Source organism: Eucyclogobius newberryi, unplaced genomic scaffold (genome assembly GCF_026437365.1).
Source record: "Eucyclogobius newberryi isolate DKJ021-1_F unplaced genomic scaffold, fEucNew1.0.hap1 SCAF_6, whole genome shotgun sequence".
NCBI lineage: Eukaryota > Metazoa > Chordata > Actinopteri > Gobiiformes > Gobiidae > Eucyclogobius > Eucyclogobius newberryi.
In genome coordinates, this window is record NW_027316278.1 from 32,062,708 (window position 1) to 32,088,551 (window position 25,844).

A 25,844-nucleotide genomic window follows, 5' to 3' on the forward strand; every position below is an offset into this window, starting at 1 on the left:
AACTCTTTCGTGTAGTTTATTTATCCAAAGGGCAATCAAAAACACCGGAGCAGAAATGTGCACAGGTAAATCATAGGAGATGTTATATCAGATTTAACAGCAGATTTCATGCAGATAATGTTAAACCAGGGTTTTGCCTTTGATAATCAAACGTGTCTATGCTAATATATATCAACAAGAGGGAAAGTGAGAAGCTGAAGGGAGGAGGAACAGCTGAGCTCTACCCAAATCACGCCACAAAAGAACCGCACACTGAACTCGGCTTACGGTTTTGTAGAGACTCGGTCCGGCTGGTCCTTGTCCGCGGACGAGGTCCGTAGCGAGGCGTCGCGTGGAGCGGTGTGGCGGCGAAGGTTCGTGAAGGGGCGGCGGCCGTGAAGCGAGGGGTCGCGTGGAGCAGTGTGCTGCGACGTCCTTGAAGCGGCGGCGGCAACGGAGGCGATGTCCGGGAGTTCCTTAGCGGTAGAACGCTTTTAGCGGCGTGTTAGCTCCTCACGCAGCCTTTACTCAGATGAGGACGTAGCGCTGATCCACGTAAACGCCGTAGATTACTTCAAAAAGGAAGAGAAACGAAGTAGCAAAGAAAGTCTCTGTCCGGTTTAGCGCTTAAGCTTAGTTCCAGGTGGTTCCAGGTGGTTTCAGGTGGTTTCAGAGTCCAGGGCTGGCATGGCCTTGTCGACCACGTGACGGACGGATTTTTGTTGAGACAAAGGAAAAGGTGAACGGCTCGTCCGTGGAGACGGCTTCCAAGAGAAAAAGACAAAGGCTTGAACACAAAGGGGATGAGAAGAGAAGACAACGTTTCTAGCTTGGAGCGTCCTTTTGATACCTGGCCCGTAGGGCATGCTGGGAGCGAAAGGGGCGGGCGCTACTGCGCAGACTTCCCGTTTAACATTTCCTGGCCGAGAAAATAAAGCTGGAGTAACGTAAATAATGGCAAAACATTTAAACCCTGTTTTAACATTTACACGTTAAACTCTTTTGGCAGTTTGTGCACATTATTTCTTGAGGTAGACACATTTTACATCTTCTTTCACCTGTGATGGGCACTTGAGTTAAAGCATTGGGAATATAAACCTTAAACAGTGGAAAAATACGTAACACAAGGTAAAACATGCGGTGTATGGAGTTGATTCAGACGAACATTCATGGCATAATCACATAAAACATGGTTTTCATTGGGGCGTCCTCCTGAAAGTCACTGGGGAGAAGGTCTGTTATCACAAAAGTCACAGCAGCTCCCTGCGGTGAAGGAGAGAGGGAGAACGAAAACTCCCAATGTTCAAAGAGAGATTTTCTGTTATCTGGCCGTGGAATGTCCATCTCCATTCCCCTACAAGAGTGAACTAGCTGAAGATGGGAGTGAATCATGGGTTAAATATACTTTCCTGATATATAAATCATACATAAATGAATAATTGTTTTGTATGAACTACTACTTCTGTTTGCTTTTGGTCTTGTGATTGCAGTTTGGATCAAACACATATACAGTCTTCATATTTTGAGTACAGCCCTAACGTTTTGGTCGTAAAACGGCATATGCACTGTAAATGAGGTCGTAGTTTTTATTTCTGTGCGTACGTTTTCACACAAGTGCACATTTTCTCACGTCCAATCAGTGCCCAGCAGTGTGTAGCTCCTCCTCTTGAAGGCTTTCTGGAGACCAACCGCTGTAGGTTCTAGCCACGTTTCCATCGGTTCACTGTGGAGCGGATCAGGACAGTCCGAAAGTGTCTCCACTGCCAGAAGTGAACATTACTGTCCAGTTTAAGGGGTCTGAAGGTCTCGTTTCGGCCTAAACGCTTTAGCTCGAGATGATTGGACACAAGAGAACGCAGACTCAGGGAAAACAAAAGGACAAACAGCAGATAAAGAATACAAATAAGATTACAAATAATAATTTCACTAACTTGATTCTGTGCCGCATTTGCAGTGATGATGATTTAATTTGGTTAGCCAACGAACTTAGCATAACAAAGCTAGCACAGGTTAGCATCAGCTGTTTCCTGTTTATGGACACACACTTGCATCAAGCCGCATAATATGATTTTTCCAGTGCGTAATGCATCTAACATCATCCAAACCCAACACATTTCATAAAAAGTCGTGAAAACGCTGTTGTGGAATTTCTCTTCTAACAATTATCAAGAAATAAAGTAAAACAATTGAACAGAGTTGTCGTCAGAATGAATGTCACACGTCTCTCCCCTTCACTCATCTGGTCCAAACAATCATTGTATAGATTTGCAGTGGAGGGCATGTGAGGATGTCCCCCCCATGCAGACAGTGAGAGGTCTCTGATCCAACCAATCACAGCACAGACATGTCATTATCAGTGAAATGCTAACGCAGACATAGAGGCGCAGGAAAGATAAATACATTCAGAAAAAGCTGTCGATAATCCTGAAGTCGATTCTTGTTTCCTCTAGCTTTAGCCACATCTAAGTCTTAAGTTAAGTCTTTTTGTAAATGACTGAACTCTGTCTCGTGTAGAAAAAGGATCATCCCGGTACAAAGTGACTGGGGGACATGGCCCGGTCAAAACTGGGCTTGAAACGAGTTGGCTTTACCCCCAAACTGTCCTCATGTGCGCCTTCCACTGGCCACATGGAAATACCTCTTTATTTGCTTGGTTTTAAAGGTGGTTTTTTTGGAACTTCTTACCAAAAACCTCTAAATCTTCTCCCCATCGGCTTCTACAGACTGGGATAATCCTCGCACGGCGCTGATGCTGTGTTTTTGTCTCGTTTTGTCTTGTTTTTTTGTGTCTCAGAGTGACGGCAGTGGGAAGCACACACTGTCACTCCATCAAACACCAGCCTGTCCATTCTAAACACTTTTGTTCTCTCTCTGCTGCTAACAATCACCTCTCTCTCGCTGAAACGGCACAAAAGCATAACGCCTGCCTCTAGTGTCTTTATGACGGGCAGAGCGGGAATGGAATGGTTGCTGAGCAGTTTTCACTAATGCTAAAATGACTGTGTGGATGAAGTGCCTCTTTGATTTAAATGAAGAAAATATAAAGCTTTCTGCAAATGTGTGGATATTCAACAAAGATAATCTATTCTGATACTAATATTTTGATACCACATTAAAAAAAGCACTCTTAAATCAATAGAATATAATTTTGAACTCAAAATATTTGTTGTATTTTTTGTTTTCATGTAGTCTCTTACTTGACCAAGATTGCTATAAAAACCTTCTGGAAAAATCTGATTTTGTCCTATGTATTGTTGTTATTTTCTGTATCAATTCATCTATCTACATTTTCTGTAGCTGTAGCTTTATAACAGCTGTAAATAAGAGTGTTATTATTAAGATTATAAGAGTTATTTCTAAGTTATCTGTTTTAATTCTTATACAACCCTGGAATTTCCCCATTGTGGGACGAATAAAGCTTATCTTATCTTCTACTCTTTTTTAGTTATGTTTTTTTTTAGTTTATTTCATCTATTTATTTAGAATCCTGAGAAGCCCAAGTTCTGTTGATATTTTTTGTGCAATATGTAGGGCACATTTTTCACAATTTCCACAAAATTATTATTATTTATATTTGCAACAAACTCATCCACAGCCCTGTTTAACCACAAACCTATGAGAGAGCAGAATAGTCTTATTTTGTGCACTAAAGTGTTAAAATAAAGCTTTACGTGTATTCTTGTATACAAAACATCAATCAGCCTGTTCTGCAGTAAGGCTGAAAAGTGCAAATATCGGTCTGTATCGCCAGCTCTAGATCAATTGGTTACATCATATTTTCTGATAATATAATATTTCACTCATTTAAAACCTGGAGCAGTAGTGCTACAATGAAAAAAACAACAGCAATGTGAAGGAGCTTGAGATTAGCTAAGTGAACGACTGATTATCAAAGACCAAAGATGATAGTTTGTGAATTTCTTAAACCAATCTTTATCCACTGAACCGCTTTCCTCGCAGAACAACAGTGCTCACAGCTGGCTTTACAGCGTGAGCACAGACTCGGCGTGCCAGCAGCGCTCCACCATCTCGGAATGCGCCTTTGAACATTTCCCTGCAGCGTCCAGCTCGTAGCAGCGTGAGATTCCCCCCCACGTCTCCATCTTTTTAAAGCACCTCGATCGGAACGAGCACAAAAATGTCGCTGGCAGACGTTGTTGGCTCAAGGCCGGGCTGTGCCGACGCGGCGGTGGGTGAGTCAGACGTTGGGTGCGTTCTCAGAGGTGTAAATGAAGCCCGTGATGTGGAATGTTTCCTGACGCCGTGCCCGCAGCCAGACGAGGCACGAAGAAGCAGCCAAGAAGTGATGGAGAAGTGAGAATGTTTTAACATGAAGCGGCTGCATTTACATGAATCGGATCAAGAGTAATCGGATAAGCTCAATTACAGACCTGGTTATTGGTGTACGATGCACAAAAGAACGGAAACTGGTGAAATGTATCAGTTTAGTAACGGGTTTTTAAAGTAACCCGTTATTGAAAGCCAAATTCAAATAAAAAAATCCACACTTTGTAAAAATACATTTGACTTTCCACCTCCAGAAACTTCCACAGTGTCAGGATTTTTTGTTTTGTTTTAATCTCTGCCACATTAGTTTGTCATCATAACTAATTATTTTACTGGAATTATAAGAATTATGATTGAGATATCAGTTTATTCTGCCGTTTTCAAATGTAAATGCCAAGTTTACTGGTACTTTTCGGGATGAATTACAGTTTTTTGATGAGGTTGTGCTCGTGTGAGTGCTGTTTGGGTCAGATATTTGCTCTGATCATGGAGATACTTAAAGGCACTGTACCACTGAACTTTTACTGTCATAAAAACGTGAACAAAACTCTGCAGTGGTCCACGTGCAATACTCACTTAATGTCTTCTAAATGTTCACCGCGATGTGTTTATTAGCGTTTTTGCATCCTGGGAAAGCTAATAACAACTAGCATGCTAACAGTGCACTTCCTGTAACTACTGTGGCAGAACATATTTGACTTTATCACATGAAATTACATAGTTTTGTCAGTTCCACATCCCTTTTATTGATCGATGCACGACGTGCATCTACGTCTTGCTGGATTTTCCTACACAAAAGGATCGATCACTGTTTACATGGCGTTTAATTAATCTGAAAGCTCCATAAATCTGATAATCCAAATAAATTGTCATATCTGTTTTGCAGCATCCACTATGTACATACTTTTGTCAATTAAATGAAAATTAAGGGATGTTCTTCATATCTGGACACTTCATTTTATACGTTGCCAATCACATGTCAAAATGTAGCGCCTTCAAGTTCATCCTAGAATTGTCTTTTCCCCACAATGCAGCATCTTGGGGACGATTTTAGTTCTTGGGCCAGTATTGTACCTACACCTGGATCTTATCTGTATCAAATGCATTAAAATAACACTGCCTTTCACGTTATACTTCTATATTTTGTGTTGTTTTATTTGTAGACATCGTGGCATTCACTTCAGCACCACTCATAATAAAATAAATCTCATACAAACCTGCCGCATGTTGCTTTTTCAAACACTATTCCCTATTTTCCAGTTGACCTTCTATTTCAAGCCCACATTATTCCGTTTTTTTGCCTGTCATTGTGAGCCGTGCAGCTTCATTCAGGTGAAGAGTGGACGTGTAATGAGACCTTTTGTCCCCCTGCTCTTTTACGCTTTTATGTTTTTCCATTTATAAAGTGTCCTCCCGTGTGTCACTGCACCTTTGTCTGTGAAGTGTCCGGCAATGGAGAGTGCAGAGGGTTTGTTCTTTCGAATATATGCGAAGTGTTTGTGCGTAGTCATTTACTATGTTTAAATTATAAGAAGTAGTTTAACTTCAACATAAATAATTAGGGACTCTTACTTTATACCATAGTATGCATTAACCCCTTGTTCCTTTGGATACCACCTTATTACTTTGTATTTTTTTCTTTACTTATCCTGAGTTCTCTATGGTCCAACATAAGTAATTAGCCTTAAGCTTGGTGCACACGGAAATATTTTGCACAATTAAGGCCCCGATTCGCTCCTGCCCCGACTTCAGGGAGGCGTGACCCGCGTTTGGATCTTTGTCAGTGTTGGCATCCTCTGGTCAGTGCGACTCTGAGCTGCTCCGTGTGATTTCTAACAATAAAAACCATCAACGCTACAGCAACAGCCAAAAAAGCCAAGCATCAGGAGCAGACGGAATGACAAGATACAAATGTGAGAAATAAAAAACAATAATTACATAATTACTCACCTCTTGTAAAGCTATACATTTAAATTGTGATATTCTTATAGTTTTGTCTGCAAATTAATGACATCCAGTCCACAAAACAGCTCCATTAATCCAGTTTAAAGCATCTTTGAAAATTAAAATTTAGAAAAAGTGTGTTTATGCCGTGAGGATCGGTGAAGCTGCTGCAGATTAAAGGTGCCATAACATGCTTTTTTTCACGTTTCGTAGTCTATCCTAAGTGTATAATTGATAATAATAAGGGTTGTGCAACACCCTTAACATAATAGTTAAGAAATATCACCCAGACCTTGGACCCCCTCACCAACCCGGAAATGCAAACAGCTTGGTTTGATATTCGCCCCCACCTTTGCGAAGAGCGATCTGGCTCCCCCGCCCAACCCGTGACGTAGTCTCAGAGCGCGTGTGTGCCCCGCCCACCTGTGACGTAGCCCCACAGCTGTGTGCTGTAAGCTCCGCGGAGCAGCGCAGTGAGTGAGAAAGAGTACTTTGAGACTGAATAAAAACGTGTTGATTCTACAGCGTGCGCAGAACAGATATATCTATAGATCTATATATATATATATATCTATAGATCTATATATATATATATATATATATCTATATATATATCTATATATATATATATATATATATATATCTTATGTCTTATGTCCATCGCGCTCTTATTTCCTGGTTTTTCGGTATCGGATAGAACTTCTCTCCGTTTATTTTCCTGGTTGCTGCATCAACTGCTGCGTGCTTGCCCTTATGACGCGGTCTTGCCTCCACCGCCCGTCAGTTTGGAGATTGGAGGAAAGGAGATAGTCTGTAATATAGCTAAACACTGCGGGAATCAATCAAAAAAACACTCTGGGTACATATATGAAGCACAAATAGCAATGTAAGAAGGTTAAAAGCTCTGAAAAGTCAATTTTGCATATTATGGGACCTTTAACTTCCCTAAACACAAAACTACTTCCTGTGTACAGTGTTGCCAGATTGGACAGTTTTCCACTCACTCTGGCATACGTTTGTTCTCCCTCAGCTGAATAAAAGTACGTTGGGCAGGTGTGTATTATATTTTTAAACTGTATTCTTGTTTGTCCCGTGCAGCAGACATCTCCAGGATGTGTGAGGTGGACCTGTCCTCGGAGCCCTCCAGCCCCACGCTCTATGGAGAGTCCTCAGACCAGTACTACAGTGTGGACCGCTGGCAGAAGCTCCGCACGGCTGTCCGCAAACTGGAATTCTGGGAAAACTTCTCTGCAGAGCTCGTCGGCACCGGCTTCTTCTCCAAAGTCTATAAGGTGAGTAGTGTGCAGCTCAATATCTGCTCTCGGCCCCGGTGCCCAGGGGGCCTGCTGTAGGACGCTCCGTGAGTAAAGTGTGTAAGATGTCCTACATGGGTGAGTCTTCTCTTTTGGGTCCATTAATCAGTCGATGGTGTTTTCGTCTATCAAAATGTTGATTTGGCCGATGAGGATGAATGAGGCTTCAGCAGAACTGGGACAGCATGGAGTGGAGAGTTTAATAATTCACTGTTTTCTAATTCTTTTTTTCTATGAATTGTTGTTTCTGTGTGAACACTCGTGCACTTGTTTGGGTCGGATCAAGTTTTCTTCAGTCCTAGTTCTCTTTTGACATCCAGAAAGGGCAAGTTTGTGTTTAAAACTACATACACATTGTTTCAGCACTAAGATTACTCTCTCTGCAAAAGTTGAATGTGCAGCTATCGTTTTTAACATTGTTTTATTAGTCTTCAAACAAAAATTGTGTTTTTTCTATTCATGTCCTTAGGTTTAATTACTCGTTTGTCCACGTATACAATTTATGTTTTATAACATAAAATACCAGTATTCAGTTATCTATTTAAAAACTTTAAAAAACAGTTATTTAAAAAACTTCAAGTAATTTAAACAAGTATTTTTTAAAGACCAAGTATTATGGTATTTAGAGATAATTTGTCACACATTTTATTTATTTATTTTAGGTACTTCTATTTCAGAAAAAATGCCAACACAACATATTTAAGCCTTAGTATGACGAACTACAGTCAGGACAGCTGTGGGTGGGGACATGAGATAGGTGCAAACATCTATTTTCTGATCACGCAAGCCTGAAATCCAGAAGAAAACAGGATTACTGAAACTTGCACGAATCACCCAAATACAACTCTCTCCAAATGTTTTAATTTTTGTGAACAGGGGCCATTTGTAAGCACATAAAAGAATAGGTGCATTATGGTTAAAAGCTCTTAAAAGTTAATTTACCTTCTGCACTGATCTGTATAACTCTGCTCAGAAAGGTCCAGAATGCCTCCCACTTGCTCCTCCCACTTGCTCCTCCCATCTGCGCCTCCCACCTTCTCCTCCCATCTGCTCCTCCCACTTGCTCCTCCCACTTGCTCCTCCCACCTGCTCCTCCCATCTGCTCCTCCCACCTGCTCCTCCCACCTGCTCCTCCCACCTTCTCCTCCCACCTGCTCCTCCCATCTGCTCCTCCCAGCTGCTCCTCCCATCTGCTCCTCCCAGCTGCTCCTCCCACCTGCTCCTCCCACCTGCTCCTCCCAGCTGCTCCTCCCACCTGCTCCTCCCATCTGCTCCTCCCACCTGCTCCTCCCATCTGCTCCTCCCACTTGCTCCTCCCACCTGCTCCTCCTACCTGCTCCTCCCGCTTGCTCCTCCCACCTGCTCCTCCCACCTGCTCCTCCCATCTGCTCCTCCCACCTTCTCCCATCTGCTCCTCCCACCTGCTCCTCCCACCTGCTCCTCCCATCTACTCCTCCCACCTTCTCCCATCTGCTCCTCCCATCTGCTCCTCCCATCTGCTCCTCCCACTTGCTCCTCCCACTTGCTCCTCCCATCTGCTCCTCCCAGCTGCTCCTCCCACCTGCTCCTCCCATCTGCTCCTCCCAGCTGCTCCTCCCACCTGCTCCTCCCACCTGCTCCTCCCAGCTGCTCCTCCCACCTGCTCCTCCCACCTGCTCCTCCCACTTGCTCCTCCCACCTGCTCCTCCTACCTGCTCCTCCCGCTTGCTCCTCCCATCTGCTCCTCCCACCTGCTCCTCCCACCTGCTCCTCCCACCTGCTCCTCCCATCTGCTCCTCCCACCTTCTCCCATCTGCTCCTCCCACCTGCTCCTCCCATCTACTCCTCCCACCTTCTCCCATCTGCTCCTCCCATCTGCTCCTCCCATCTGCTCCTCCCACTTGCTCCTCCCACTTGCTCCTCCCACCTGCTCCTCCCATCTGCTCCTCCCACCTGCTCCTCTCACCTGCTCCTCCCACCTGCTCCTCCCATCTACTCCTCCCACCTTCTCCCATCTGCTCCTCCCATCTGCTCCTCCCACTTGCTCCTCCCACCTGCTCCTCCCATCTGCTCCTCCCACCTGCTCCTCCCATCTGCTCCGTGCCTCTCGTCGTCGTCCTACACGTTCTCTGCATAAAGGCCACTCTTGTCCCGACACTAATTGGGACATTCCTGCCGTGCCGTGATTGGCCCACCAGCTTCGCCGACCTCTGACCTCTGCAGCTGAATTAACTTGCGTAACCAAATGACAATGAGCAGATTTCAAAAAGCGTGCAGTTTAGACAAAAGGAGTGACTGGTGGTGTATTTGTGAACATGGAGAGGTGAAGGGTTCAATGGGCTTGTCGTATCACTACTTCAAATCACATTGTGCTCAACTATCTTATATTTACATTATAACAGCAATGGAAAGAAACGCTGGGCACATTTTCAGATAACTACAATACTCAGACAACCCAATAAATAGATCTGAGTTTTGGTGTGTATTTGCAAGACAAAGTGTGATTCTTTTTATTATAACTCTTTCAATCTCACATTTTCCACATTAGTTTGACCTTTTTCTGCATAATTGTCCTTGTCAACAGCTGCGCCGCTGCAGTAACTGTTCACACATTTACAAAGCACAAGCGAGGTGCAGTTTTGGCGATGTTCTTATGTTAATGTGCCACGTCATGATGCTTTTATGAAGAGATATTGTGTTATCAAAGCTGCACTATCACTATGGAGAGTGGAGCCGGTACCACCAGGCCGAGTTACTGGTCAGATCTCTGGAGAAGCAATGCCACTCAGTAAGAACGTTTTTTAAGATTAGTTAAATGCCATTCTGAGGAACATCTCAGGTAAAGCAATAACATCATCTTGGAGACTAGTGGATTTTTCCATCTTAAATTGCCCAAAATTGCCAAAATAAAAAATATAGTGTCTTAACCAGATTTAGAGAGACTGATCCATGCGTTTGTCTCCAGTAGATTAGACTACAGTAACGGCCGCTCACTGGCCTCTCCAAACGAGCTGTAAAACAGCTGCAGTACATCCAGAACGCTGCTGCTCGGGTCCTGACTAGAACCAGGAAGTACCATCACATTAGTCCTGTTCTCAGGTCTCTGCACTGGCTCCTGTGGCTCAGAGAAGAGACTTTAAAGCAGCTCTGCTTGTGTACAAGTCTCTCCATGGCCTAGCACCAAAACACATCTCGGACATGTTAGTGCCATATGAACCATCTCAGACTCTGAAGACCTCAGGGACCGGCCTCCTGCTGGTGCCAGAGTCAGGACAAAACATGGAGAATGTGCGTTCCAGTTCTATGGGGCAAAGGTCTGAAATAGCCTTCCCGAGGTTGTGAGACAGGCCCCGCCCCGGCTGTGTTTAAATTCAGGCTAAAGACTGTTTTGTTTGGCCGCACCTATGAAATACTTTTATCTGTTTTTTTACTATTTAAAAAACTATGTTCATGCCTTTTTAATTTTGTATCGATTTATTGTGTTTTTTAAAGTTGTAAAGCATTGAATTGAACTGTTGTTTGAATTGTGCACAAATAAGATGAGATTGATTGAAGTGGCGTGACATAGTGCACCTTTTAATAATTCAGTCGTAAAAACTTTTATATCAGCAATGAAGCAGAACGTCAGTGGAAGAAAATCCTCTGCTTTCCAGAGCTCATTCCTCCTCTTCCTCGTCTCAGGTGACACACAACAGCAGCCGCAAAGTGACGGTGGTGAAGATTTATAAAAACGATGTGGACCAGGACAGCATCGTGCGGGAGATCAGCCTCCTGCAGAAACTGTCCCACCCAAACATCGTCAGGTAAGACCCTCACAGTGATCAGACCCTCACAGTGATCAGACCCTCACAGTGATCAGACCCTCACAGTGGGATCAGACCCTCACAGTGATCAGACCCTCACAGTGATCAGACCCTCACAGTGATCAGACTCTCACAGTGATCAGACCCTCACAGTGGGATCAGACCCTCACAGTGATCAGACCCTCACAGTGATCAGACCCTCACAGTGATCAGACTCTCACAGTGATCAGACCCTCACAGTGATCAGACCCTCACAGTGGGATCAGACCCTCACAGTGATCAGACCCTCACCGTGATCAGACCCTCACAGTGACCAGACCCTCACAGTGGGGATCAGACCTTCACAGTGATCAGACCCTCACAGTGGGATCAGACCCTCACAGTGATCAGACCCTCACAGTGATCAGACTCTCACAGTGGGGATCAGACCCTCACAGTGATCAGACCCTCACAGTGATCAGACCCTCACAGTGGGATCAGACCCTCACAGTGGGATCAGACCCTCACAGTGATCAGACCCTCACAGTGATCAGACCCTCACAGTGGGATCAGACCCTCACAGTGGGATCAGACCCTCACAGTGTTCAGACCCTCACTGTGTTCAGACCCTCACAGTGATCAGACCCTCACAGTGGGATCAGACCCTCACAGTGTTCAGACCCTCCCAGTGATCAGACCCTCCCAGTGGGATCAGACCCTCACAGTGGGATCAGACCCTCACAGTGGGGATCAGGCCATCACAGTGGGATCAGACCCTCACAGTGATCAGACCCTCACAGTGATCAGACTCTCACATTGATCAGACCCTCACAGTGATCAGACCCTCACAGTGATCAGACCCTCACAGTGATCAGACTCTCACAGTGATCAGACCCTCACAGTGATCAGACCCTCACAGTGATCAGACCCTCACAGTGATCAGACCCTCACAGTGATCAGACTCTCACAGTGGGGATCAGACCCTCACAGTGGGGATCATACCCTCACAGTGATCAGACCCTCACAGTGATCAGACCCTCACAGTGGGATCAGACCCTCACAGTGGGGATCAGACCCTCACAGTGTTCAGACCCTCACAGTGTTCAGACCCTCACAGTGTTCAGACCCTCACAGTGATCAGACCCTCACAGTGGGATCAGACCATCACAGTGATCAGACCCTCACAGTGATCAGACCCTCACAGTGGGGATCAGGCCATCACAGTGGGATCAGACCCTCACAGTGGGGATCAGATCCTCACAGTGATCAGACCCTCACAGTGTTCAGACCCTCACAGTGTTCAGACCCTCACAGTGATCAGACCCTCACAGTGATCAGACCCTCACAGTGGGATCAGACCCTCACAGTGATCAGACCCTCACAGTAGGATCAGACCCTCACAGTGGGATCAGACCCTCACAGTGATCAGACCCTCACAGTGTTCAGACCCTCACAGTGTTCAGACCCTCACAGTGATCAGACCCTCACAGTGATCAGACCCTCACAGTGGGATCAGACCCTCACAGTGATCAGACCCTCACAGTAGGATCAGACCCTCACAGTGGGATCAGACCCTCACAGTGATCAGACCCTCACAGTGTTCAGACCCTCACAGTGTTCAGACCCTCACAGTGGGGATCAGACCCTCACAGTGTTCAGACCCTCACAGTGGGATCTCAACAATATTAAAACTTTTAACTTATATTATTTTTATAATCACACTTCGAAACTCATGCAGATTAATAATGCCTCTTCACCTTCACTGCTGTTTTTTTTTTTAAATGTCAGCTTTTGTGAATATGTCAGGTGCATTTTGTAAATATTATTATTATTTTTTTTTAATAGAAAAAAAAAAGTATTAAAAAAATTCAAATGGAAAAAACATTAAGTTCACAGGTAAAGAGGCCAGAGGTTAATCGGATTTTAACTTTTAATATTATGTGTTATTGATATTGTGTTATTTTATTGATAACGTTTTCATACGTTGAAACTTGAGTCTTTATAACTTTCCTGACGATAAGGCTGTGTAGCTGAAAAAAATAATGCTGAGAATAAACTGACTTTTTCTCAATACAACGCTGGCACTTACAGTAACTACATGATGAGGTTGAACAGCGGTGGAAATGTCAGTCCTGTTGAACGCTGTCGAGTCATCGCTGCTGCCACCAGTGGATTTGTGCCGGTTTGACTCAGCTCTGCCTCAGCCTTTAACAAGGTCAGAGCAGAGCAGACCGTGGCCTCAGTTTAACTTATATGACAACATTTATTCCTCATCCCAGACAAAAAAAATCAGATCACTCAGTATCATTTATACAGATCAATATAAGTCTGTCCATTTTTCAGATAGGTGTGATTGACAAGTGACTCAGCCAATCAGGAACACTCATGCTCTGTATGTGTCAGAACAAACATGGCTGCTTACGAGGAGAAAAGAAAGCAAATTCAAATTCCCTTCAAAAGCAATGAGCGAAGCAAATATCCGTTGATCTGAGGCGAGAGCGGTTTGCTCTGGTTCTAAAAGATTCTGAATCTGATTGCACGGTTCAGTTTGAGTTTGGCTCGCTCTTTGTAAAGTATTTTAAAAGTGTGGATTCTTTGCCTGACCAGCCATTCCCAACACATTTTGGCAAACTACTTATCAAAACTGTGTGGGTCTGGGGCTCGACCGCTGCGTTTCAAGTTCTAGGGCAGAGACAGAAGCAATCACATAAACCCAGAAGTGACGCAAAAAACGCGACACGCTTAACCGGATATTACGTAGCCCATGTCAACAAGGCGTGTTCCGCGTTATCCGTCCCCGAACGCAGAAAATGTCTCCTGAATCGCGATGACGCCCTTCGTATAACCGCATCTAACACACGTTCATCACGGCGAGTAGAGCGGACTTTCCTGATCGTTCAAACCGAAGCGAGAGCAGAAGTAAACACTCTGTCACGAGCCGGGTCACGAGCCGGGTCACGAGCCGGGTCACGAGCCGGGTCCGCCATCTTGAATGTTTTGGAACGGGGGTGGAAAGCGCTACTTCCGTATCTCACGACGCGTTAAAACCTCCGACTTGGATTGGATAGGTAAATGGATTACTGACGATTTCATTGGCTCTGACTCCGATTCCAGACCCTTACGCATTCGAACAGAATGTGAGAATGTGGGCGGGGCTGGCGGTCAGGCAAGTGGGTTCTGGGGCCGCAGTACCATTCAGAACTTTACCACAAGAAAATGTAAAATATTATTGTTTATCTATGTGTTAAAAATAGAGTTTAATGATGCCACAAGCAGAGAGAATATAAAATGTATATGAATATTTGGTTTAGCACTCTTTATTAGGAAAACTGTCATGTGTTTGTAGATGCCATGATCACAAAACAAAAAGTGTCCTGCTCACGTCCTTCATGTGTAGTGTGTTTGAACCTCTTCAGTTCCTTCGACTTTCTTTATTTAATGTCATGTTGTGTTATTTTAATGTCATGTCGTGTTATTTAATGTCACGTTATGTAATGTCATGTCACCGTTGACAAACCCGTACTTCATGCTCGTTCTCTGCAGGTATCTGGGCATCTGTGTCAAAGAGGACAAACTGTACCCAATACTGGAGGTGAGACTTCACACAAACATCACATGGTAAACACATTGTACTTAGAGCCAGTAAGACTCCGCCTTGGGGCATTCTAATGAAGAAGTGTCAGCCTACAGTCTCTCCAATCACCAGCCAGTAACTATATCGGGGAAATTCCAGCGTCGCAATTCAAGAACAGAAGAAGAATGGAAACATGCAAGAAAAAATAATTAACTGTAAAGAACGTTCAACACAAGTAAAACAGCACTGGATGAACGCAACTTTAAACTGGGATGAACAATGGTGGCTTAGTGGTTAATACTCTCATAACCACAAGGTTCTGGGTTTGTTTTCTGACATTTGAAGCTTCAGTTCATCTTTATAATAACTGAACTTTACTTAGCCTTAATAAAGCATGAACAAAGAAGTAGTTTATAATGAACAAATGGTAGTAGTGGTAGTAGAAAAGGTTCCATACTCATACTTTATACAGCGGTCAGATCCACTGGTCGTTGTGTCGTCAAAGTTTCTGCATTTGCTGCTTATTCTTGTTTTCCATAGTCAGACATTGTGCAATTAATTCAAACGATTACTATTTTACACCATTGTCACATTCAATTTTATTCAGTGTAAATATAATATCAGTTCTCCATAGAATTATAGGCTTCTTTTTACATTTTTGGGTAGAAATGTGGGTAAATTTTTATGTTTTTATTTGGCAAAACAACATCATGGAGATGTTTTTTGCCTGTAATTGCTCCAAACTCTCTTTTTTTAATGTAATTCTGCAATGGAAAAAAGAAACAACTGTTAACATAAAAGGGGGCAATTTGAAATGAAATAAAACATGGTACACACATGAATAGCTGAGTGTGTGCTGTGTTTGCTCTGTGGCAGTATGTGAACGGCGGCTGCCTGGAGGAGCTGCTGGCCCGTAAAGACGTGCCTCTGTGCTGGAAGGAGAAGGTGGATTTGGCCTGTGACGTCAGCCGAGGAATGATCTACCTCCACTACAAGAACATCTACCACCGGGACCTCAACTCCAAGGTTCACACGCTCTCCAAAACACCTGAAGAACGACAGTAGATATATTAGTAACACTTCTCTCGGCTTGTCTTGTGTTGGGTTAGACTCGCTTTGGAATGTCACGATATCACATTTTTCTGTTATTATTTTCGTGAGAAGAAACGTCACGATGCAACAGTTATTCGTCATTATTGACACAGCAGAAGGGAAAGCTTTAATGTTCTTCAATTCTCATACGTTTCACCGTTCCTCTTGTATGTGAGCGGCTTGTGTAGAATCAAACTCAAGTTATTCTGAACACAATACATTTAGCTGTACTTTTTTGTAGAACACCAAAGAGTTTATTTTGCTCCTAAAATTGTCACAATAATCATTTTTTTAGTTCCGTGATCATCGATTAACCGGACAATTTTTTATTAATTTTTGCAATTTTCTTACAACATAAAACAATAACAGAAGGAAAAAAAATGACATGAAATTTAAAAAAAAATCTAAATAATGAGCTGGACCAGGGAGAACATAAAACATAACGAGTGGTATTTAAAACAAAGGAAAAAATAATAATGAGAGCATATTAAATTCAGAATACTTGTCCCATTTTGTCCATAGTTTTTTTGTTGTTGTCTATTTTCAAGTTGAATCCCAGACAATTTTAATGTCTTTACTGTGGCTGCAGTATCTTACCAAGTGTGGAATAAAAGTAAAAGCAAATGGAAGGATGCACGTTTTTCATCCAGAATTAAAATTAACTGAATAAATGCAAAGTGAAGGTAGATAAGTTAATGCCGTATTCCATAATGACAGACTCCTTTAATATCAGAGTAACTGTAAACCTGCAACGTAAGTAAAAGGACAGTAACATGGATAGTTCTGCTGCCAAAATTGTACTTAAAGGTGGTATGGACGATTTTTTTCAGCAAATTTTTTATCATATTTCCTCGTGGCGTGGATAAATCATTTGTCCTGCCTCGTATCAATCATAAAACGCACCTACCGCTCACCTGCAGCCGCGTCAGGCTCGTCCCCACGTTTCCGCGTGCCTAAGCGCATGGATCTATCATAATATAGTTCCCTCAGTGTACGGGGCAAAATGAAGACGGAGAAAGACAGTTCGAGCTGACTCAGAAGTGGACAGAAATCTACGGGAGACGAGAGATGCGATGCGCTCCGTTGCGCTAATAAACAAACGCACGTGTGTGTTGTATCAGACCGCACGGGGGAGTATTCATGCGCATTTCCGCCTGAGTTCTCAAATCGCCGAAAAATCGTCCATACCGCCTTTAAGCAAAGGTAAAAAACATGAAAAATACTACTCAGAGTACACAGTTTTAACACACGTTTAGTAGCATATTGGATAAAAAAAAAAAAAAAATTGTTTCAACGCAACAATTATTCAGAATTGAATTATTCTTCTTTTAATGACACTTTTATCTTTTTTTTTTTCTTTACTTACCTTATGTTCTTCCTGGTCCAGCTTATATTTTTCTTCTTTTTTCTGTTTTTGTTGTGTTGTTGTAAGAGGTCTAAAAATAAGACTATATACAGTCAATCGTTACATAAAGACTCGCTCAAAAGAGGACACAAATGTGGATTAAAGTGCAGAGGAAACGACGTAGCACCTGACTAGGGCTCGCCGTTCACAGTCAATGAACAAATGAACAGATGAATAAATTAGCATCGGCCCCGTTTGGTGACGTCCATTACTCGCGAAGATGAAATGCCACCAACAGATTCCTTTCTGCCGTTTGAACCGAGGCCCGTGCGTGACAAAAGAGCAGCCGCCGCGCTGCATAACTGCCCTCTGCCTTTGGGAAACCTGGCAACCACCAAACACTCACCGCGCTGAAGCAAAAGGCAAGGGTTTTTAACAATATGTCCCGCCTCACATGAAGTTCAGCTTTTAAAGGGCACATAAATGTTGTCTTTGCCAGGGTACCCGCTGTAAAACCTGCACACGGCCTGGAAACACTGTCCATAAGTGAAATAATAATGATGATAATAGAAGAAGAGCAAACAGGAACTAAAGTGCTACTATACCAAGGATGAAGCCAGGTCCAATCCTGACTAAATGACAACTATTACCAAAATTACTTTAAAAAGAAAAAAACCTCTTCTTAACTTAAATGTATTCTGAATTTAAATTAAACAAGGGGAAGTGTGAAATCAGATTAAAATATGAATGCAATAATACGATGTAAAAAATGTAGTGGAGTAAATCTCGTGACATCGGTCAGTCATGCACCGAAAAATGCTGAACATGTGATACAAAAAGGGTTTTAAAAAAAAGAAAAGAAAGAAAAATGATAGCATAATAAAGGCAAAAGAAGAAATATTTAAATAAAAGTGTTTTTATAATTATTATTTTTATTAGTTTAGATTAGTTTAGTTTAGATTATTTTTGTCCTTTTTAGATTTAAGTCTATGTGGTTACTTTATCATTTATTATTTTGTATGTTCATTTACATTATTAAGAGCTCTGTTTCTAGGTAAAGCAGTGCGACAATGACAAACGTGAATATAAATCAGGAAAAATTGTGAATTAAATAACGTAATTTATTTATTAAATCCAAATTATAAAAATCTCATGTTGAGTTTAGTTTATTTGGCCTTTTTTTCTTCATTATTATGATATATTTACATGGAATTTAATGTTAAAGCGCCTTCCCCCAAACCATTTTATATTCACAAAGTATACACACAAAGCAAAATACTTTGTGTTTCACAGATCAAATACATTACTTATATAATACATTCACTTCTTAATAATCCGTGTGCCATAATGTATACATTGATTGTAAATAGACTGTGCATTGGTATCGTAAGTCTATTTAAAACATTTAAATGAGAAAATGTTTGTTTCCAGCAGAACATTTTGAAATATAATTAAGTGATTTTGTGTTCAGATTTGGGCTCCGTCCGGCTTCTGCACATAAACAGTGATGACAATGTGCAGCTATACGGTTACCATGGTGCAACAGTGCATCCAGTGTTATGTCATAATAGTGCTCTTGTGTAATTAGTGCAGGGGCATTAATTAGTAAAGTAAAGTTGCTATATTACTAAAAAAAAAATTATAATTAAATGTTTTTATTGAGTGCAATCAATACGTAAATTATGATTTTGTTTTAAAAAAAGAATGAAAAAACGGACATTACAAGCAAAAAAATAAACAAAAATATGTATGTATTTTTTGGTCAGTTTGTCTTTTTAATAAGCTTAAATATGTTTTATCATTTAATCATTGATTTATATGGGACTAAAATAAATTTTCTCATACAAAGACATATCAGCTCTTAAAGTAGCATTATGCACACCAAACTTTGACACATTTCACAGAACAATTTGCTGATTTATAAACCAACACGAGCTCAGGAGCAGATAAACCAGATGAGAAGACACAGACACAGGTAAATCAGCTCACACAGGGTCACCAAGGACAGAGGGGACAGTAGGGACAGAGGAGACAGTAGGGACAGAGGGGACAATAGGGACAGAGGGGACAATAGGGACAGCTCAGAGGTGTTTTCTGTTTGTTAAGCTTCAAAATGCTGTGTGTTTTATTACAATCCAACTCATATTCACTGAGAAATCAGTCTGATTAGACCCCGACTCAGCGGGCTGCAGGTGCGCCGCGGGACCCCCGGTTCAAAACGCATCACTACTGCGCAGTATATGTGTAAATATCTCATGTTACAACGTGGGCACCTGCGGTTTATTGACAGGTGAGGCCCGTATATGTACAAGTTCTATTTTCGTCATACATTTTGCGTGCGCTGTTATTCAGGAGCGCTATGTAGCCCGAAAAGTACAGTATAAACTGTTTCCAAGTCACTTGGAGCGCCAGAGCGCTCCATAAACCTTAGTTCACCTTCTTCTATCACCCTCTGGAACATCGTCAGTGTTTGGGAAGTGATAACGAGCCATTGTTCACTAACACCGCCGGCCTGGCCCCCAGAGAGCCAGAGCGCGGGCGCCATGAGGCCAAACGAGCTGCACACACTTAATAAGTCGTTTTTAATCCGAGTTCTGACATCAAGACATTTACAACTCAAGTCAAAGCAGCTATTGTTTTGGAGCAAGTGGTTTGTTTCAAGGCTTAAGCTTTTGGAAAAAGTCACGGCCCATTTCATGAAAGCTGTAGATGTTCCTGGAGATCCTCGTAAAGACCAGCGGGCGCAAAGGGAAAAGGTTTGGGTAAAGAATGGTTAAAATACTTTCTTCTGCTGTTTAATGCAGCTCTGTGCTCCAATCATGGCTCCAATGCAGACACTTTGCCCCGCCCACTCCTCGGCCTCAGTCGTGCGCTGGTTAAATCCACCTGTCACTCACGCTATATAAAATGTACAGGAACTGAAATCACTTTTCACTCTTTTTAATTTGTATTTAAGTTTATGTTCAGCAACTACTTACACTTAACTTAACGACTGTCGAGTTTTAGTCGTTCACATTTGTACAGAAGACACATAACTGGGACCAGGACAAGGACCAGACCAGGACCAGACCAGGGCTAGGACCAAGACCAGGACCAGACCAGGACCAGACCAGGACCAGACCTGGACCAGACCAGGACCAGGACCAGGACCAGACCAGACCAGACCAGACCAGGACCAGGACCAGACCAGGACCAGACCAGGGCTAGGACCAAGACCAGGACCAGACCAGGACCAGACCAGGACCAGACCTGGACCAGACCAGGACCAGGACCAGGACCAGACCAGACCAGACCAGACCAGACCAGGACCAGGACCAGACCAGGACCAGACCAGGGCTAGGACCAAGACCAGGACCAGACCAGGACCGGACCAGGACCAGACCAGACCAGGACCAGGACCAGGACCAGGACCAGGACCAGGACCAGACCAGACCAGACTAAGCTGCGTTCACACTTATTTGGTCCTACATTGAGCCCGTTTAAGCCCTGATGTGGATTTGCCTTGATCCTGTTCTAGTCCTTGTTTAGTCCTGATCTAATCCACGTTTAGTTTGGAGTTGAGACCTGGTTTAGTCCCTGTTTTGTCGTGATGAATGCAGCCTGAGTCTCCCTCAGAGCTGAACAGGACACGTGTGATAAAAATGTGAGCACAGCACATATTTTTAGTCCATTCCTCAGGTGTTATATCACTGCTTTTCGTCTTGCATAAAAGCCTGCCTGTAAATGAGATTAATTAAATACATTCGGCGCTGGTCCTTGTCACTGGAGCGTTCGCCCACTGGTGTTACACAACTACAGAGTCATCACACCCCCAGCGCCGCGCTCGTGGCCTGGCTGTCAACTCCACTCCATTTTCCTCCACTTTGTTCTGTTCAGGATATTTGGAGCCACATTATGTATTTCTCAAGAAAGCAGCTGTTACTTAAGTTACAATCAAACGACCAGGATGCACGTAAGATTGTGGACTTATTATAATGATTTAACTGTTTTGTGTGGATATGAAATTGGCAGTCTAATGTTTTAACATGTAAACTATCAAGAGATTACAAAATAGCGTGGTCATTTTCTATCACATCATTTTATTATAATTTTATGTCAGGTTTTAACATAAAAAGTAGTTTTCATGGTAAAATGTGATACTGCAGTGCATATGGCAACACCAGGTTACACCGATTATTACCATAATTGCGTTTTATAAATACTGAAATATTCAAAGAAACTTGTTGAACTCTATATTGTTTCCATTCAATCATTTTATATCACAATAGCTGAGCAAATGTTTGTACTTACACAACCTTTTTCATTTTTATGGATCTATACTTCTATCTATCTATACCAGTGTATATTATTTATAACTAACAAATAATGTCGGTGTAATCCCTCATTCTAACAAATAATGACAAATAAAATGAGGAAGTGGTGAAAGATCTTTTAAGTCCAACCTGCACTTAATACACTACAGCTAAAGGGAAATCCAGATTCAGGACCAGGACCAGACCAGGACCAGAACCAGGACCAGGACTTGTGCTTTTTTCATCCCTCCTCCGCTGCCCTCTAGTGTCCACAGCTGACTCTGCAGCTGCAGTAAGCGTGTGTGTCTGTGCAGAACTGCCTGATCCGGGTGACGTCTCGTGGTCGTGAGGCTCTGGTCACAGACTTCGGTTTGGCTCGAGAGGTGGTGGAGCTGCCCGTGAAGGACCCCGGCAGGAAGCTCTCTCTGGTGGGCTCCGCCTTCTGGATGGCCCCCGAGATGCTCCGCGGGGAACCGTACGACCGGAAGGTAAACAGCACTTTCACTCAAACTGGTTCAGAAAATGTAGACAATAGTATTTTTATAGATTAACGTCAGTCGAAATGAACTCAAATCAAATGGGTTCTGAAATAATTTGAACAATTCTCAGATGATGGGATCTGTGCCGTCATGTTCATGTCTGTCATTCATTTTACTTTAAATTCTCCCAGTTCTTTAAATCTTGTTGTTTTTTAATATATTCTTGATATTCTAACTCTTCTAAACAGCTATTTTAAATTTCAGGTATATGAAGATTACTTGAAATTTATTGTATTTGACTTGGCAACCTCGGAATATAATGAAAAGTGCTTTTAAACTCGTCGCTCTGAGTAATTAGAATTGCAACAGTTTAAAATGACCTCGCTCTGTTTTTTTATGTTTTTAAGACGTAAAAATCAGGTACAGCAACAAATCTTTGTACTTAAAATAAGAAACAATCTTTTTCTTTGTTTTATGTTTTCATCCAACAAAAAACAGGAAACAGAAAGGAACAAACTGAACAAGAAAAAACCCACTAGAGAGTGAAAAGTCAAATCTAATGTCACTTGAATTAAGAAAACAAATATCTCGTTCTAATCTTAAATAGAAAATAGGATCTTAATTCGAGTCATTTGAACTTTAGATGTTCATGTATGTGACGGACACGTTGTTTGTTTGTCTCAGGTGGACGTGTTCTCTTTTGGGATCGTCCTGTGTGAGATCCTGGCCCGGATCCCAGCTGACCCGGAGATCCTGCCTCGCACACAGGTACACAAAATACTCACGTCAAGTACTTTTCTGTGTTTGTGACATTTGTGTTTGACACATGAGATAATGATGTGTTTGTGTGGTCACTTCAGGACTATGGTCTGGACGTGAGCTCCTTTAAGGACCTGGTCAGCGGATGTCCACAGAAAGTCCTGGACCTCGCCACCAGATGTTGCCTGGTAACTTAACCTTTCATTCTTATTATTAAAGGTGCACTAAGTAACTGTTGCACTAAAGTCTTCTACACGCGTGAGGATTTGTGTGTGGGACATGCGGTTTTACCCAGACCGTCACCCCGATTCTGGAGAGATTTTCTGTCTTGCAGCACAAAAGTGTTGTCCCAGCGGTCAGAGACGTGGACTCCGATCTATGAAGTCCTGAGTTCGACTCCCGCTTTGACCCAATTAATTTTTTTTCGGGTTTAAACATTTTAAACTTATAGATTGCACAGTCTAGTTTGTTTTGGGATGAGTTAGCTACACTCTTAATAATACAGATCCATGGCATAAACTAGTTTTAACCAGACGAAGTAGGGGTTAAGGTTGAGGTTAGGGGTTAGGGGGTTAGGGTTAAGGTTAGGGCTTAATATTATATACTTTTTCATTTATTTCAATAACAAATTACCATGATGACGATCAATAACAATGTTAGCGTTCGCAGAGACAGGAAGTCTAGTTTCTGGGCTCCAGAATCGAGGTGACGGTCTGTGTATAACTCCAAGTGTCTGTGGGTCAGTGTGATTCTGTTTATTAGTATTATTAACATCATTATATTTGTCTGGTCGCAGCTCCAAACCTCTAATTGTGAGTGTCCAACAACTTAACAACAGCCAATCAGAGTAACTAAAGAAAGAACTAAATGAACAAACAGACTTTATCATTCTTCATCTGCTGCGATGACTGTAACAGGCTCCTCCCCTCCAGTGAACACAGCGCCCTCCTGTGGCCGTTATGAGCCAGTTTAATCCTCACCTATTTCTTCTTTTTGTTTTATTTTGTCTCTAAATAAGAGCACATCTAAAGCAGCTCATGTTCGGATCTCTTTTGTTTCATGTGAGTCGTTGCAAAATGCCCTCACGTCTGTGGCCTGGTCTTAAAATCGCAGACATTAAACTCCTCTACTTTGCTTGTCATTTTGTCATTTTAACCGCTAAAGGTAATCATCTGGACACTGTTTTAGACAAACAGAGGAGTTCTAACTGAAACTCGCCCTGCTCTTGTGTACAGGTCTGACATTATTCACTTAGAGCTTTGGCCCTGATACAAACTTCAATCTCATTCATGTTCATGAGTCATCCAGATGCACAGCCCAGACTCATGGTTGTTGTTTATGCTCTTTACATTTGCCAACACGTAATAATTATCAATATCTAACTTTGAATTCTTAGTGAAACAAAACCAAAATGTATGTGGCCTGCTATATTTTTAGTGCTTCATTGTCCAGCGTAATGTCAGATTTAAGAAATATTTACCAAGTGCATTAGCGTGCATGCTAATTTGGGCACTTAACACGTCAACAAACTCACAAGGAAATACAGTTCTGCTGGAGGAACTGTGGCTGCAGAGGGGCCCATCATTACAGTGCTCCATAACGCACAGTGTGAAGGGCATCAAGGGCCACCAACCTGACCAGCCAGTTTGGATTGAATGACTCCTTTTGCAATGAAGCAATGAGCCTTCAGTAAGCATAGTCTGTTTTTAGTTCTTTTTTTAGTTATCACTTCAAACTAAGACTCGAGTGTCTCCTCTCTCCATAGTGAGTTTGAGTAGCACAGGGGCCGCTACAAGCCACAGTTTAAACAAACAGATGATCCGGGCACAGCTGGGGACAGTTTTGAGCTGCAGATGTATTCTATGAACCACAAGGAGCAAAACAGTCTTTAGCTGATGAAAATTGGCCTCATATTCCATTAGAAACCGTGAAAATGAAAGAAGATGTGCAAATTGTCCAGCTTCTGCGGGCACCCAAAAGGTTAGCAGCGGCCCTGCATCATTATCACATGTTTTGGGACAGTTCTATTGTTCATAAATATTAGACTGAGAGTAACAAAGTACTCTGGATTGTTTTTCCCATCGCATCACACTGGACTTGGACACTTGGGCCTTAAAACTCCTGCCATGGACACAATCAATAGATACCTTTGGGACATACGTCTGGGAAAAGGTCTTCACACGAAATGAAAAAATAATAATCATATTCGAACTTAATTTAAAAATTGACAAATAGGATGTTTACCTTGGACAATATGAGCTTTAATTTGTCTTTTATCGCCTTTTTTGGGGGGTTCTCACTGTTTTTTTGTTTTATTTTTTTTCTGTTCTGTTTTATATATTTAAAATCTGAAAAAAGAAAATGCGCTAGCGTCAACGTATGTCACAGCACCAGCACCTTCAGCATGTGGAGGTGTCCAAAGTGTCCAACCTTCTCCAGACAAAGTTACATAACAGACCTTTTAAAGTAACGCTAACCCCAAGTGTTTGAGTCCGTTAAGTTTCTGTTGTGTGCTCGACCTTCAGCTGGAGTCCTTCAGACGCCCGGCCTTCACAGAACTCCTGGACGAGCTGAGTGAAGTGGCCGAGAGCCTGGAGCTGCCTGAGAAGTCCGAGCTGAGCAGCAGCTGAGATCTCTGGAGACGCCCAGACTAAACCCAAGTGTCTTAAAAACAACGTGCGGCCTGCGTCCCCCTCTTTGGCACGGCACACTCGACAGAACGGACAGAACCGAGTGCTCGACGCGCCGGGGAAATCTCACCTTTTTGTATGTACTGGAACCTTTCAAACTGCTTTTGAAATAGACGTAAACGTGTTGAGTTTGCTTTGTTTTGTACCTTTTCCGTGTAAATCATTTTTGAACATTGTTAACCATGGGAACGTTTGAAAAAAAATACAATCAAATGGGGAAAACTACCTCTGAAAGATAAACGAAACAATCAGAAGCTTTGAGCAGGACCAATAGTGAGATTTGTATTGAATGTGTCCACGAAAATGAGCTAAACGTGTTAAATCAATGA

The 25,844-nt window shown here is 42.5% G+C and overlaps 1 protein-coding gene across 2 annotated transcripts in view; it reads left to right on the top strand.

The window, feature by feature from the left end:
* LOC140347356 (dual specificity testis-specific protein kinase 1) overlaps positions 1 to 25,500 on the top strand; it is a 49,083-nt gene extending 23,583 nt beyond the window's left edge. For both annotated transcript variants that reach the window (XM_072433774.1, XM_072433773.1), the window contains 8 exons: positions 7,309 to 7,502; positions 11,184 to 11,305; positions 14,828 to 14,876; positions 15,735 to 15,884; positions 21,902 to 22,075; positions 22,751 to 22,834; positions 22,927 to 23,013; positions 25,351 to 25,500. In XM_072433774.1, coding sequence (XP_072289875.1) covers positions 7,323 to 7,502; positions 11,184 to 11,305; positions 14,828 to 14,876; positions 15,735 to 15,884; positions 21,902 to 22,075; positions 22,751 to 22,834; positions 22,927 to 23,013; positions 25,351 to 25,455 — 951 coding nt within the window. In that variant the 5' untranslated portion in view covers positions 7,309 to 7,322 and the 3' untranslated portion in view covers positions 25,456 to 25,500. The remainder of the gene's footprint in view (positions 1 to 7,308; positions 7,503 to 11,183; positions 11,306 to 14,827; positions 14,877 to 15,734; positions 15,885 to 21,901; positions 22,076 to 22,750; positions 22,835 to 22,926; positions 23,014 to 25,350) is intronic.
* The last annotated feature ends 344 nt before the right edge of the window (positions 25,501 to 25,844 follow it).